At 43.2% G+C, this 15,035-nt stretch overlaps 1 protein-coding gene across 2 annotated transcripts in view; it reads right to left on the bottom strand.

The window, feature by feature from the left end:
• Window positions 1-11: 11 nt before the first annotated feature.
• tmem198b (transmembrane protein 198b) overlaps window positions 12-15,035 on the bottom strand; it is a 40,763-nt gene continuing 25,739 nt past the window's right edge. For both annotated transcript variants that reach the window (XM_041978299.1, XM_041978300.1), the window contains exons 2-5: window positions 2,977-3,248; window positions 2,307-2,888; window positions 1,445-1,647; window positions 12-1,224 (exon numbers count right to left, since the gene is read on the bottom strand). In XM_041978299.1, the coding sequence (XP_041834233.1) occupies window positions 1,072-1,224; window positions 1,445-1,647; window positions 2,307-2,888; window positions 2,977-3,133 (1,095 nt within the window). In that variant the 5' untranslated portion in view covers window positions 3,134-3,248 and the 3' untranslated portion in view covers window positions 12-1,071. The remainder of the gene's footprint in view (window positions 1,225-1,444; window positions 1,648-2,306; window positions 2,889-2,976; window positions 3,249-15,035) is intronic.

Below are 15,035 nucleotides of genomic sequence, written 5' to 3'. Positions count from 1 at the left end.
ATTCTTATGATCTGTTTGTACAGCAATCACTAAACAAAGACTGTTAAATTGTCACAGACTGTTTACCAGCACTTTAAAATCCTGAATCTTGTTTTCTGTTCGTGTTGGAAGAATTCTCATCCGAGGTGCCAGTGTAAATACAGCTTTCTAGCTTCACTATCTAGGCATCTGTGAAGACAACAAACCAACTTTAAACCCTGCTTTGTGTAGCTCTGTTGCTACCTCCCCGAAAAAAGCCTCACATTTAACACAAAAACAAGCCATTGATGGGAGATCTGCCAGTAACCCCCCTCCTGTTGCTTACGTGTACAGTCCAAGGAGGGGCAAGGCACCCCTTTAAACAGATTCCCTGGCCTTTATAGAGCAGTTTGACGCTTGAAGTAGAGTATTGTCCAGCACCAAGGGTGACAAAGGGTTTTCCCTCTATATAAATGACATTAATGATGTCTTTTCTCCTCTCGAAGAGGATAATTGTAGTCCAGATGGCACAGAAAGCAGGAAAAACGGGATCCAGGTTTGCATTAAAGGGTCACTAATTCCCTTTATAGATGACCTTTCAGAACTTTCATGAGGCCTACAGGCTTAGGAACTGCTTGCTTCTACAGTATCAGTTACTGCAGCAGCAAATGGTAGTTTGTATCTTCAAATGATTCCTGCATTAGAACCTGAGGTGGGTTTGCAGAGAAGTCCCGATACCTGATCTAGTTTGACTTGAGATGAGGACACAGATGTCGGGGCTGGTTCCAGCAGGCTGCTTCAGGTCTCCATGTTAACCTTTTAGGTTGTAGCTGCAATGAGTGTTTCTGTTAAGTGTGCATGCATCTGTGCACTTGCATGTACAGAAAAAGAGTAAAATGAGGTTACACAAACCTCTGCACCACAATGATGTTTCCAGCAGGAAGATAAGGTTTATAATCCCAAATTTAGCAATTTAAAGGCTTCATCCAGTCCGATTAGTGGCTAATCCTAGACTGTTTATCAAGTCATTAGCCCCGAGTGGAGTAGTGACTTGGAGTCTGGTGTCTCTGTGGTTAAATTGTGTGTTGAAGCTCCAAGAAAGTCAGGAAGTGGTCAAACTTGTAGAGAAGGTCCTGCTGCTGTAGTGAGGGGAGTTGTGGAGCCACAGTCATACCCCATCTCTACAGCAGTGTGGGAGCCTCCAACCAGCCGGCCTGGGAAAGGCTGTGCCTGCACCTGCCGGTCTCTGAAACTCTGGATGTAGCTCTAAAAAAAAAAAAAAGGACAGAACTGGTTTAGAATTGGAAATATTTGAGAAGATATTTTCTATTTTCAGGGTTGGACTTAATGGTCTGTGTGCAACCTATGTGTTGCATGTTGATGATTTGAACTTCAATAAGACTCTGGAAACTGAGGTGGTTTGTGATTAACATGAAGCACAAACTTTGCCCAAAGAGGCAATGAAACAAAGAGTGATGCTTCTCACCGGAGAGAGAACATCCGTGTCGTAGCGACGGATGGGGTTTGGTTTGCGGCGGTAGGCCGGCTCAGTGTGAAGTTGCTTGGCCAGTTGGTGATTGTGGGATGAAGAACCTTGTTGCTGCTTTTTCTTCTTTTTGTTGCGGTAGCGGTCGTCCCTTTGACGAATCCGCATCACCTGCATCCTCCTTTGCTGTCGGCTGATGATTACTGTGGAAGACAATGGTCCACTCATTCAGTGTAATGTAATGAACAGACACACACAAGTATTTCTTTCCAGATAAAGATACACTGCCCGTCCAAAAGTAAGTCACCACCTGGGCTATACTAAACAAACAGGTAAGATTCTTCCATTGGATAATTACTGCATGGATGATGATGTTTCAGCTGGCAACAGGTTATTAAACCCTAAGAGAAGGTATGAGTAGGTTCTAATTTTTTAACAACAATGTCAGAAGATGCATCCTGTGGTTGTGGAAAAGATGTTAATCTGTTTCAGAAGGGTTAAATCATTGATATCAAGCAGAGGAAACATCTATAGAGATGCTGAAACTACTAAAACTGGGTTAAGAACTGTCCAACGCAATATTAAAAACTGGAAGGATGTCACATTTCTTTCTGGAAGAAAGAAGGAAAAATTGATCAAAAGTGATCATTTAAACGTTTGGCGAAATTAGATAGTAAAAAAACCAACAATAGAACTCAGGGCTACATTTAATATTGAAAGTAAGAACATTTCCACATAAAAAGGTCAAAGGAACTCATGAGATTGGGACTGAACAGCTGTGGAGCCGTAAGAAAGCCACTAACCAGTGAGGCTGGTTATAAAAAATATACCTAAAAGGATAACATTTTCATGGTTTGCTTACTCTTGGTATGGGAGTATCCCCCAGCGGTCACCTTCCACTGGATTATGACACCCAGTAGAGTGAGGGCAGGCCACACTCCGAGCACCACCCAAGTCAGCCAGCACACCGGCTTGCCAGATTCTGCTTTAATCCGCTCGTAGATATACAACACGAGGGCGAAGAGCTCCACAAAATAGTCCAATGCCACTGTGATGACTGCTGCGCCGAACACTGCTGTGGACAGCGTGGTAAAGAGACGCTGCCACTGCAGTGTGAGCACAGCAAACAGCATGCCTAGGCCAAGCAGCACGCCCAGGGGCACCCAGACGGAGCGCGGCGGGCTGTCGGACAGCTCCTCCATGCCTACCAGGGTGGCCACAGCCACCAGCAGGCCCAGCAGCAGGCCCACCATGAAGAGGCCCACGCTGCGAACCAGCATGGTGACCAGGCCACAAAGCGTCCCGATGCCCAGGCCGATGCCCACTGAGGCCTCCACGCTCAGCTGGGTGTCCAACACGCGCTCCTTGTGGCAAAGCATGAAGATGACGACGGAGCCGAACATCAGGCCCGTCAGGAACATCACCGCTTTGAAGCATCGGTACCCTGAAAGAAAAGAAGAGTACTGCCTCTCATTGAAGTCCCAGAAAATGTCTGCATGGGTCAAACATTCAGGAATTTCACAACAACTCACCAAAGAAGCAGTAAATAATGCCGAAGAGACAGCACATGGAGCAGACGACAGAGGGAACCACATTGTAGTGCCCACCAGTGACCTCACAGCCATCCAGTCGCTCTGGGCTTGGCTCCTGGTCGGGCTGGGCCAGAAGCGTCTCCAGGGTGGTTGTCATAGCGAACAAGGGAGAGTGGAGAAAGAGGTGAGGAAAGATGGCTGAGGAGAGGCGATCAGGTTGGAGGCAAGAGGCAAGGGAGGTTATGATGCACTGCCCAGGTGCATGGTTTTACCTGCGGAAAGGAACGAAAAAAAGAAGGGAAGCTTAGGTTATGTCAAAGTGAAGGCTAATTTATGTACGTACGTTTCAAATGTTTGTCCTCATATTCCCATTGTGTGTCCTTTACATTGGAATGGCTGAAAGGCAATACATTTAGTAGAGGACATTTCCTCAAGGGGGGGGGGGGGGGGGGGGGGGGGGTGTAGGAAAATAACAAAAATAGTGTTCATGTAAAATTTTATAGTAATGTGAAATGTTTTTAATTAAAATGTAAATGTAAGTTTATAACCTAGAATTCTCTGCCTAAGCAGGGAAACCCAGACTTCCCTCTCCCCGGCCACATTCACCAGCTCATCCGGAGTGACATGAGCTCTTTTGGGCTGGTTGAAGACCAGACGTGCTGCTGCATTCTGGATCATCTGCAGAGGTTTAACTGAGCATGCAGGCAGGCCAGCCAGTAAGGAGTTGCAGTAGTCAATGCGTGAAATGACCAGAGCCTGGACCAGGAGCTGGGCCGTGTGTTCAGTCAGGTAGGGTCTGATCCTCCTGATGTTGTAGAGAGCAAATCGGCAAGATCGAGCAACCGAGGCAACATGGTCCTTAAAGGTCAGCTGGTTGTCTACCATGACACCAAGATTCCTGGTAGAAGACGTAGGCACAAGCGTGATGGAGTCAAGCTGCACGCTTATCTGTGGCGGTAAGGAAGGATTGGCTGGAAAGACCTGACTGAAGACGGCACGCTCTAGTAGTTTAGACATGAATGGAAGCAATGAGACCGGCCGGTAGTTTCCAACCTGGGCTGGGTTGAGTGTGGGTTTCTTCAGCAGCGGGGGAACCCGAGCTTGCTTGAAGGCAGAAGGAAAGACACCAGATTTAAGAGAGGAGGTAATAATATGGGTTACTGCAGGTTTGATTGAAGGTAAAATGCTCTGCAGGGTGTCAGAGGGAACAGGATCAAGAGGACAGGTCGTGGGTTTTGAGTTGACTAGAAGTTTAGAGACTTGGTCCTCATTTAGAGAGCGGAAGGAGCAGAGTGAGGCACCAGTAGCTGGTTTGGTAAGGCTGAGTTGGTCAGGCTCAGTGAATTGGTTACTGATGGTAGCGACCTTTTCAGTGAAGTAGGAAGCAAACATTTCTGCAGTCAGCACAGTGGGAGGCTGAGCAGGTGGTGGAGATAGAAGAGAGTTAAACACCATGAACATGTCGTGTGTTGGGAGCACTGTGGATCTTGTTCTGATAAAAGTGACTAAAGTGAGACAATCTGGCAACCTCCAGTAGTGCTTAGTTGTAGTTAAGCAGCTTTCTCATTTTACAGAGAGCTCCCAGAGTAACATTGTTCTATTAAGGCCATATTTATAAAAATAAAAACATGCAGGACATTATTCATTCAACCACCACACAGCCCTTTGACACATTATTATTTATAGGGTAACCCTCTTCTTTCCACCACATTTGCATCCAATGCAAACAGAAATCCATCTGCAAACAGACTGATGTGACCCTGGTGAAACATACCAGGCTGTTCCAGCCTCTGTGATTCAGATACAAATACTTGCATGATCCAACAGCACTGCCAGTGACAGGACGCAACCCTGATACCCGGTTAAAGCGACAGGATTGCTACACACACTAAAAACACACAGTTTGACATCCCTGATGGTGGAAAACAACGGATAATACCAGCTCAAACTGCAGTGGGTGTTGGAACTGGGTGGAAAAGGTTGGTGGTGGCTTCTTGTCATCTCTATGGGTGATAAGGAAGCATTTAAAGAGAACAAGAACATGCCTCCTTCAGGCTACTCTGACAAATTTCTAATAGCTCTTTGTTAGACTCCCATCAGACCCTTCATCCCACACGAGGTCCATCCAATCTAACAGAAATCAGCTTCTAATAGACGCCCTGAAGCAGAGTTCGTGTATAAATAGATGTTTATTCTCAGCTTTCTTATTCATGTTCCTCCCTAAACTGCCTCAGCTTTTACTCCACACAACCTTCCTGGTTTATAATTCAGTGAAGGACTCTGTTTAAAGCACGTCATCAGTTAATTTGCATAGATTTTTACTTTCTTTTCCCTTCTCCCATGTCTCTTTATGTTCACCTCTCCTACTGATGCCAGACTTCCAGCCGAAGCTCGCCTCGTCTTCCTCCCAGTCTCCTGCTGCTTTCATTATTCAGATCTTTTCCATGTCCTCTCCATCTTCCCCACATCTGGTTTAACCTTTCAGCTGTCTGCTCACATCAGCTCAGTTCAACATGCAGCCAGCTGCTCTAAAGTTCATACATGTTTTTAACGTAAAGTTTGTTTTTAAACGAGTTATTCAGTCAGCTCCTCTTCCTCTCCTCCCCCTCCAGCTGTTTTCGTCCTCTCCATCCCGGGGTGAGTTCAGTCCGACAGGAAAAGGTTTCTGGGTCACAGGAGCTTATGCAACTCCTGTCAGGAGAACTTTACTCTAAAATTCATGAGCACCACTTTCGCTCCTCCTCCTTTTAGCCTAATCAGAGTAGTGAAAGGGTGGGAGAAGTTTAGGTTTGGTGCGTAGGAAGTGAAAACTGGTCTAAAAAAGTTTGACAAAGTGAGGATATTTGTATTATGACCTTGTTATATATTACTGGAGTCGCTATAAAACAGAAAATTTCATGGATCACTAAATATAAAAGATAAAGTTGTATCTAGTGAAGAAAAAAGTACTCTTGACTGGTAAAAGATGAGCTTGAGGCGTGTCGAACTAGCTTCAATGCAGCAGTTACATAAATGTGAATTCATTAAACCAAAAAAGAAAAGCTTGAACACCAAACGAGACATTTCCAGCCGCCTTCAATGATCGAGAGATGAACGTCCTGTAGCATGGCTGCACTGACACCAGAGAAAACAGGGAAAAAACCTGGAATTCTTTTTATCCCAGGGTTTTCTGCTTTAACACAAAGCATTTTCTAAATTATTTCCTTTGTAGAAATGACAGGCAGAAGAAAGGTTTTACAAATCAGAAGCTGTGTGTTAATGAATCTACAGGCTCTATAGCAGGTCCAGTCAGCTCGGTCCTACGAGGGCCAAGTCCTGCAGGGTTTCCATGTCTCCCTGCTCCAACACACCTGACCTAATGTAATGAACCATTGTGTAGAACTTAATACGCTGTCCAATTTAATTTGAGTCAGGTGTGTTGGAGCAGGGAGACCTGGAAACCCTGCAGCCCTTCAGAAGGACCTTGTCTAATGTTACTACTAAGTAAATAACACTGGCATAGCCATAGGAGTTAAAAGTAGTTTATAAATAAATGTAACTAACCAGCTCATCTGTTTTACTTTTAACCCTCTGAGACTGCTGGCACACCTGACTCCCAGCAGTCTGCACAAATGCTTGCGCAGGTTTAGATCTTTCTCTAAAAAATTATTGGGTTTAAACAGGTTGTGCCTGGGATGTGATGGGTTTCAAAGATCTAGAGCTATCACTCAGCATGCCAGCAATTATACATACAAATTTCTGCACATGCCACCATTTACCGAGTCCATATAAACCACGCTGAGTAGGTGAAGCACAGTTTTTTAATGTGCTTGGTCTTAAAACCGGAGAGGGTGTAATCATTTTGCACCCTGATATGGAGGTGGTTCGACAGGAGAGGAGCTAGAAAACTGAAGGCTTTGCCTCCAGTTCTGGGCCTGGAAACTGTGGGAACCAAATGTAAGCCTTGTTGGTTCATAGTGAACGATAAGATGTTTCAGATGAGCCAGAGCCTGGTCATTACGAACTGTATTAGTTTATTTTATTCTAAATTCAGTCAGGGCTCTGACCGCCACACGTTTCTACAGGGAAGGTTTAAAAATGGCTGAACAGACGCAGCTTAGAGCCCAGCACACCCTGACCCCTTCATAGTCAATGACAAAGACAACATAGTGCAATCTGACTTTCCACTGATGAGAAGAGATCACTGAGTAAAGATATGATGCCTTTTTTATGGCAGACAATATTTTGTCTTCTTGTTTTAGTAAATTCCACTTGGTCAGTGAAACTAAAAATACTGCACACAGTCCAAGTACTACAACTCAGCCAGCTTTATGACACGTTATGACACTTAGCATTTATTTTCTGGCCAAAATAACTGGCTTGTTTTAAGTTTGATGGATACCAGAGTAAACAGATGAAACATTTCTTCCAACAAATGACTGTTTTGTGTTTTAAGGGAACTGATGTGTGAGGTAGAGACACATTTGCATTTTAAGCATTATGAAAACAGGAAAGGGGAGAAATAAATATGCAACAAAACACACACACAAAAAAAGCATTAGACTCACACACACACACACACACACACATACACACACACACACACACACACACACACACACACACACACACACACACACACACTCACAACAACCACACAGCTCAGCGGGACATGGCCTTTCTACAGTTTGATCCCTTTTTCATCCAAACATGTCGTATTAATAATCATCCTGTGGTGAAGGATTAGTAGGTTGCTGCCGACTGACCCACAGCTCGTGTGAGCGTGTGTGTGTGTGTGTGTGTGTGTGCGTGAGTGTGTGTGAGGGCATTAGGCCATTTTGTACTGCAGCTAAAAATGTGCCGGTTTTGTGTTTGCCGACGGATCATCCTCTGGGACAATAAATGACTGGAGTTTCTTTTTCTGCTGCTGCTGCTAGATTCTGCAACAACAACAAGAAGAGAAATGCTCTCCACCTCCCGCCCGGCTTCACCTCCCGCCCGGCTTCACCTCCTGCCCACCTTCCTGTCCGTCTCTGTCATGACGGTGGGATGCTGAATGAGGCAGCAGCGCTCCATCCCAGCCGAAAACCTGACCAATGGAGGAGCAGCTGAAACTCCCTTAGCAACAGCATGAGAGCCAATCAGCAGGCACGTCTGTTTCTCTGAATGTGTTCATACACGTCAGCGTGTGTAAGTGTTTGTGTTTAACATGTTGTGAGGACCTAATTACATAGAAACATTGTGGGGACGTGGGTTCAATAGTCCCTGTAATGGTTTTGGAGTCAGCATGTTGTTAGAAATTTACTTCGCTAAGAAGAGCGTTCTGGATATAAGGCTTCCCTCGATACTCGAGTATTGTTCTTTATTTTCTAATTCTTTAATAAAAGTTAATACTGAATTATATATTAATGCTGGATCTCATGGGGAAGGAAAAGAAGGGGAAGAGTAAACAGAAGAAGAAGACACAAAATAAAGAAGACAATAACAATCGGAGCTACAACCCAAACAGAGAAACCAACTACAGGCGGATCAAACAGAAAACATTAAACAGCCTCTGCAAGAAAACAAAGCAGAGAACCATCAGGAGCACCTACAGGAAGACCAGCTGAGAAAACGTGAGCAACTAGAATATAAAAACAGAGCTAGCTAGCAGTGGTAAACCTGCAGCACAACACTAACTGTGTAAGCATGTGTGTTAATGAGTGCAGCTGTGTGTGCATGTGGAAGTGTGACTGTATAAAAATGAGGTATAAGGAGGACCACAAATATAACCACGCCCCTTCCAAGGATCAGAAGTAGACAAGGAGGGCACAAAGACCTGGGCAACCACCATGAAGAAAAGCCCCAGCATGAGCTCCCACCGGACATGGAGTGTAGGTCCCAGGAGACCTGGAATGTTGGCCCACCGGCCACTAAAGCATGAGTCCGTCCCCGCATGCCCAAGAAGCACCCACCTCCTAGGTCAGAGGACGACACGGGTTGTTAAAGACAGTTAATGTCTCTAATATCAACATCAGGACTGAGGATGTTGTTGATGTAAATTATAATTTTTTCAAGCATGCGTCTCAGAAAGAAGAAACATCTTGTAGTAATGACCACCATATCTTCTGATAACATAAAACATGAAGCTGCTCGTCAGTCTTCACTACTGAGAGATTATTTCTTTATGTTTTACCACCAATGGTTTCTTGCTGGTCTGTCAGCTGAAAGTGAATATGTAAAAAAACTATCTCTCTGCACCGTCCCAAATCACCGCTCATAGTCCCCTAATGAAACCCAAATGTCACAAAAATCCACTGAACTGAAACAGAGCAGGGCTTTCTGTTACACCAAATCCAGTCTCACAGCTAATTCACATACAATTCAAGTTCTAAGAAATTTGTGACAAAATGTTTAAAATGTAAAAAAGAAGGAAATATTATATGTGAAAATATGCATAGTCAATATATACATGCATTAAAAACATAAAATACCAAAATGCACTTGTGGATTCCAGTAACATAAAGTGGTGATGCTTTACGACGACTAAGACACATTTTCTGTAACGTATGTATTGCACTCGTTCAGGTAGGACAGGGCGTCATGTTGTGAGACGGCTCCAGCTCATTGGCTGACGTCTCAGCTGAGTTTCCTCATCCAGAATCTCAAACACAGCGTGCAGCTTCAGACGCTTTCAGATGCTTTCAGCCAGACATGCATGCAACAGCTTGCTGGGTACGTCTCACGTAAAACACAAAACAAACTGCAATGCAGGGAAATGATCTTAGAAGCGTTAAATTAACAGATGATGAATGAAGTTACGTTTTCAATAAGTCGCTATGTTTGTTCCACTATCTCTACAGCTGGACAGAAATCTATTTGGCAAAAGCTGCTTTACAGATATCGTGTCTGTTATGTTGCCAGATCCCTTTAGCAGAGGAAAAATAATTCCCACTTTCTAAAAAGTACAACAGAATCTGGTGTGTGAGGAAGAAAAACAACGATCCAATGAAAGTCAAAACCAGACAACAGGGCTCAAAAAGAAGTCCACACCCTGACACAGACTTTTCCCACGCCGGCAGCATCGGACTGAACCCGTCAACACCAACAGAAACCCAGACGAGGCTTATTCTTGAATAAAGAAAACTGAGTCTGTTAATACCCAGAGTGCTTCATGCATTCATACTACAGCTCTGCTCCTTTTACAGAGTTCTTAGAAATCTGGCTCACAAGTTGGTGTTTAGCACAAGTTAATTTGGTGCAAGTAGAGCTTTTCTGACAGAGAGGGCACAATACAGACTGATACACCCACAAATCAGTCAGAACATAGCCCTGCTTTAGTGTTTCTTAAACTCATAACAGCACCATGAATATGTACATTAAAAATCATGCTTTAATAAAGTAGCATCTGAGGCCATAAACCAAAGGACAAAATGTTTGTGGGGAAGGATCCAGAGCTATGTGGAGTCATCGTCCAGTTTGTAAATACAAGTGTGTGATGGTTGAGCGTAGGCAACAGAAATGTGGATGCAGAAGAACTTCTAGAGAAAAAGAACAGCATGTCGGCTACTTGGAAGTATTCTGGTTACAAGGGAGACAGCATACACAGCAACAAGACATGCTGGATACTTGTGGCAACCACCAGGAGCAACACGATGAATCCTGGCTGCAGGACAACCATGGAGCCATAAGAAGAGTTCCTGAAGTCTGGAGTTAGCTACAACAACGCTAGCATTAGGGAAAGTTCAACAGACATCTCTGAACGAGAGTTTCACACGTGGAACATCACTTTTCACATCGCTACTGTCGGCCATATTATCATGTTTTCCTAATATCACGCAGAACAAGGCACAGCTAGCAGGAACTGTTAGGAAGGGTTGCTTTAATATTGCATCATGTACATCATGTCAGATTTGCTTATATTACATGACGTTGTTCAGTTACTACAGTTCCATGTTTCTTATTGCCCTTCACAAACAGCAAGGACATCAAAGGAAACAACTGTGGTGGACATCCACGAGAGGAAACGGATCTTGATGCTCAGTGAATGAAATGAGACGGAGACGTGGTTCCTCATATTCCTGCATCTTTAACGGCTCCATCACACACAGAGACGCCTGCTGAGCTAAAGTGTTATATTGACAGTCATAACTTTTTTAAGGTTTTCCAAAGAATGAACTAATTTTCTGTTGTCTTTCACTCGTTGTGAATTCATCAGACTGGAGAAGGTCTCTGAGCTACCAGCTGATCTCTTATTAAACGTGATTAAAAATCCATTTTTCGGCTTCTTTTACCGTTTCCAGTTGAAACGACACCACTTCCACCCACACATTAATCTGCATGTCGGTACATGTGGGGTGTGCATCGATGGGTTTGTGTTTAGGGACAGCACGTTGAGCTGTTAATCCTCTCCTGGTCGGACTCAGAGGGCCAGACGGCTCATCACTGGGCGACATGCACCACATCGGCCAATAAGAGGACAGACGCCTCAGTGACCTCATCGGCCAGACATGTTTAATATGTTCAGCTATGGCTGCTGCTTGTAATAATGTGATGTACCAAATTGTATCATGGCTGAATTTGAATCTTGGCAAACATCAAAGTAAATGTATATATTAGGATAAAAGCCTTTGATTCACATCCTTAGAGTCTGTATCAGAGACATTTCCAAAGTAGAAAAGTCAGAGAACAAGTAGACCTGCATACTGAAGGCAGGGTTCTCATGGGGTTACAAGAAATAATAAGCTCCTTCAGGACTTTGTAATGAGGAAGATGATAAATTTTATTCTAAGCTTTAGCGTACAGAGGCCAAAACATAAGAAACACAAGCTCTCTCACCGGTATCATGTCATACTCCAGCCAGCAGCTTGCTGTCCACATGACCTGAGACAGAAGATCTAATTTAACAAGTCTTTAGCTAACATCACCTCTAATAACTTACTGTCCAGAAAACATATAATCTACATTCTTTAGGTTGTTTTTACAGAAATTTCTTTCATGAAAATGTCAAACATAAAATTTCATCAACAATGTCTTTTACGGCATGAACTAAGCAGCCACCAGGGAGCCACCAGGAGCCACCAGGGGGCCTCCCAAATACGCTTGCCATGGTCCTTACATACATGATGAAGGAAAAACACATATAGATAGTTGAAACAAATATATTAATACACACAAAAAACTTGCTTTTATACTAATATATTCAAGCCAGTCTGGGTCAAATAACAGTATTTATGATGAAGCCACATGCTGTAAAAATTTTAGCCAATCAGAGAGCTTAAACTGACAGCGATGTCCATTCAGAAGCAGCCAAAGATCAACAAGTGAGCAGAAACTTGTATCTTTGTAAAAAAGAATAGAAAAAATGGTCCTCTACAGCTGGAGTTTCTACATGTATTTTTACAATAAAAACCAGGTCGACCAAAACTAGCAAAAAATAGCTTAGAGTTTTAACGATGAAGGTAAAAACCACAGCTAAAGTCATTTAAGCCAATTACAAATAATGCAAATGAATAGGTTTTTTATATTTACAGAATACAAAATGATCAAGTACCTGTAAAAGTTAAGCACCGGAGGTGCTGAGGTGGTCTAGCGGGGCCCCCAAATCAAATTCTGCTTGGAGCCCCATAAAGGCTCAGGCCGGCCCTGTTGAACAGCAACAGTTTAATCAAACCCTTAAATGAACAGCTGAACACAAACCACAACAAAGTCTGATCATAACAATCTGGATTAAGTGACAAATATTTTCATTCAACTTTTCAGTCTCTAATATGATTAAAATCCAGCCAGATGCGATAGTTTTTCTGCTTTTTGCTCATTTCTTCACTGTTTTTATTTAAATATCTGTTGCTCTGTAGCTGGTCTTCATCACTACATTTGCTGTTGCATTGCAATCGGTCCCTTCCCTTCTTTAACATAATGGTATGAGCTGAGTCTCTCCTCACATGCGATTGGCTGCATGGCCTGCCAATCAAAGAAGAGGTCCTCCCCCTGCCTGCTGAGCTTTAGGGTAAAGGCCAGTGGGATTTGGTTCTTCTCGTTTAGGAAAAAAACACACCTCCAATTCATCACCTGCTAAAGTGGTTGGTTTGATCATTTCTACTCTAATTGAATTTAAAGCTGCATTTAGAGGGTTGGTAGATGGAAATTTACAGCCCCAGCTGTTTGAAAAGTTAAAAGAGATGTCATGAAAAAATCAATTCTTACAAAGTAGTAAATTTTCAAATTTATTTTTTCTTTAAATAGCAAGAAATGATCTGGATAAATTAACTAATTGTGTTTCTTACATTTACATTGTCCCTTGGCCTTTGCTATAAAAGATCTCCTCTTGCTGGAAGTCCTAGTCAAGATGGCCACATTAAAACACAATTTCATAAAAGTTTCAGCAGAAAAACCATTTCAAACGTATGTAATTCTACCAGCAAACCATCCTAATGTGAGCTATTCAGGAAGCAGTTTGAATGCAAAGCAGCAGAAGTTCTTCTTCCTGATGCTAAAACCTGATATGATGCATGTTTAATGTTTACCTCCTTCATTTAAAGGTTGCTGTGGAAACTTGTGCTGCATCTAGAACATTCAGAAACACTCAGGAGATGTCAGTTGAGATAAAGAAGAACCTTTATTTCAGGTCAGTCCAGGAAAAATGCAGCAACAGCCCAGAGAGCTGCTGAAGGTCAGTTCTCCGGGCAGCTGATTCGTACCATCCTTGTAAGACTAAAGTAGGTATACGGCTCCATTACAAAGCCATAAACACAGCCAGAGGGGACTGACGGCACTGGGTTGTGGTGAGATGCGTTTCTGCTAGCTCAGAAAATGTTTACACATCCTCTCGTACATTTATGTCATCACTCAGCTCATCTTCTTAAATATGTCACTGTGTGGGATGCTGGGGCTGAAAATAACACAAAGCAGGCGTGAAGACTTCACAAACACCACCAGTCTCAGCTGCTGTTGTGTCACGCAGCAGATTTCTCTGGCACAAAAAATGACAAACAACGTGAGTGTGTGTCACGGTCGTGACTGACGCCAAAGCCCGGGTGATGGCGAGGAACAGCAGGACGAGTGACTGTCCCCGGACCTGCTGCCGCTGAAGAATGTTCCCATCAGGAGGCGAGCTCCTCACACACTCGGCTGGATATGCTAACGTCATACGCAGAGTAATGTAGAAGAAGATACAAATCAATAAAAAAGCACCAAAATCTAGTTTTCTAATGGAAGTTTTAGTGCTTTACCCTCCTGAAACAAATTTCTTTAAAGAAAACACTGAGGTTGTATCAGATAAGACTCAAGTGTAGACGCAAAGTTGTCGTCATGTAGCCATGAGTTTCTCTCATGACACAGTACGCTGGTTCAGAACCAAGACCAGAACTCTGACCTCTTCATGTTACACAGCAAAGAAACAGAAAATCCAAACTATTCAATGACTAAGAAAAGCCAGGAAACAGAAAGGAATGGAAAAAGCTTCATCATGGACGAGGTATCAAAGGCACAGGTTGATTGATCAGTGTGGTCATAGGCTGCATTCAGCCAGCCATCTTCATCAATTCCTACGTTGTTTGTTCAGAGAACCTGCTTTGTTTGGGGAGGTGTGAATGTGCAACTGAACCAAAAGCAGGAAGTGGACTGCACTGCTTGAGGTGGAAACCGGAAAATTATCTGGAGGTTTTTAAGAAAATGATATATGACTTGGACAGATGGATGAATCATTACAGGCTCGTATAGCCATTATAAAGATGAATGTACGACCTAGAATTCATTTTGTAGGCTCTATGATACTGCTTGCTCCTCCAGAGGGGAGTTGGGAAAAATTACATAAGAATATGAACAAATTCATATGAAGAATGAGGTATGGAATAATATAACTTTATCTTCAAGAAATCCAGACCATCAGATTTTTCATTATCAGTTTGTGCATAGAACTTATTTAACACCCTGCTGCTTCACCACCTGAAGGTCCTGGATAACTCTTTATGTACATTCTGCTCTCAGAATAAACTGGGACTTCATTCACATGGTCTGGGAATGCAAACCTGTTGCCAGATATTGGAAAGACGTTGCAGCTACATTAACTTTGATAACAGCACAAAATATTCCAGTTAATC

Source organism: Melanotaenia boesemani, chromosome 24, assembly GCF_017639745.1.
Source record: "Melanotaenia boesemani isolate fMelBoe1 chromosome 24, fMelBoe1.pri, whole genome shotgun sequence".
NCBI classification, from domain to species: domain Eukaryota; kingdom Metazoa; phylum Chordata; class Actinopteri; order Atheriniformes; family Melanotaeniidae; genus Melanotaenia; species Melanotaenia boesemani.
The sequence above is the reverse complement of the archived record's forward strand: the minus strand, read 5'-3'. Positions and strand labels throughout refer to the sequence as shown.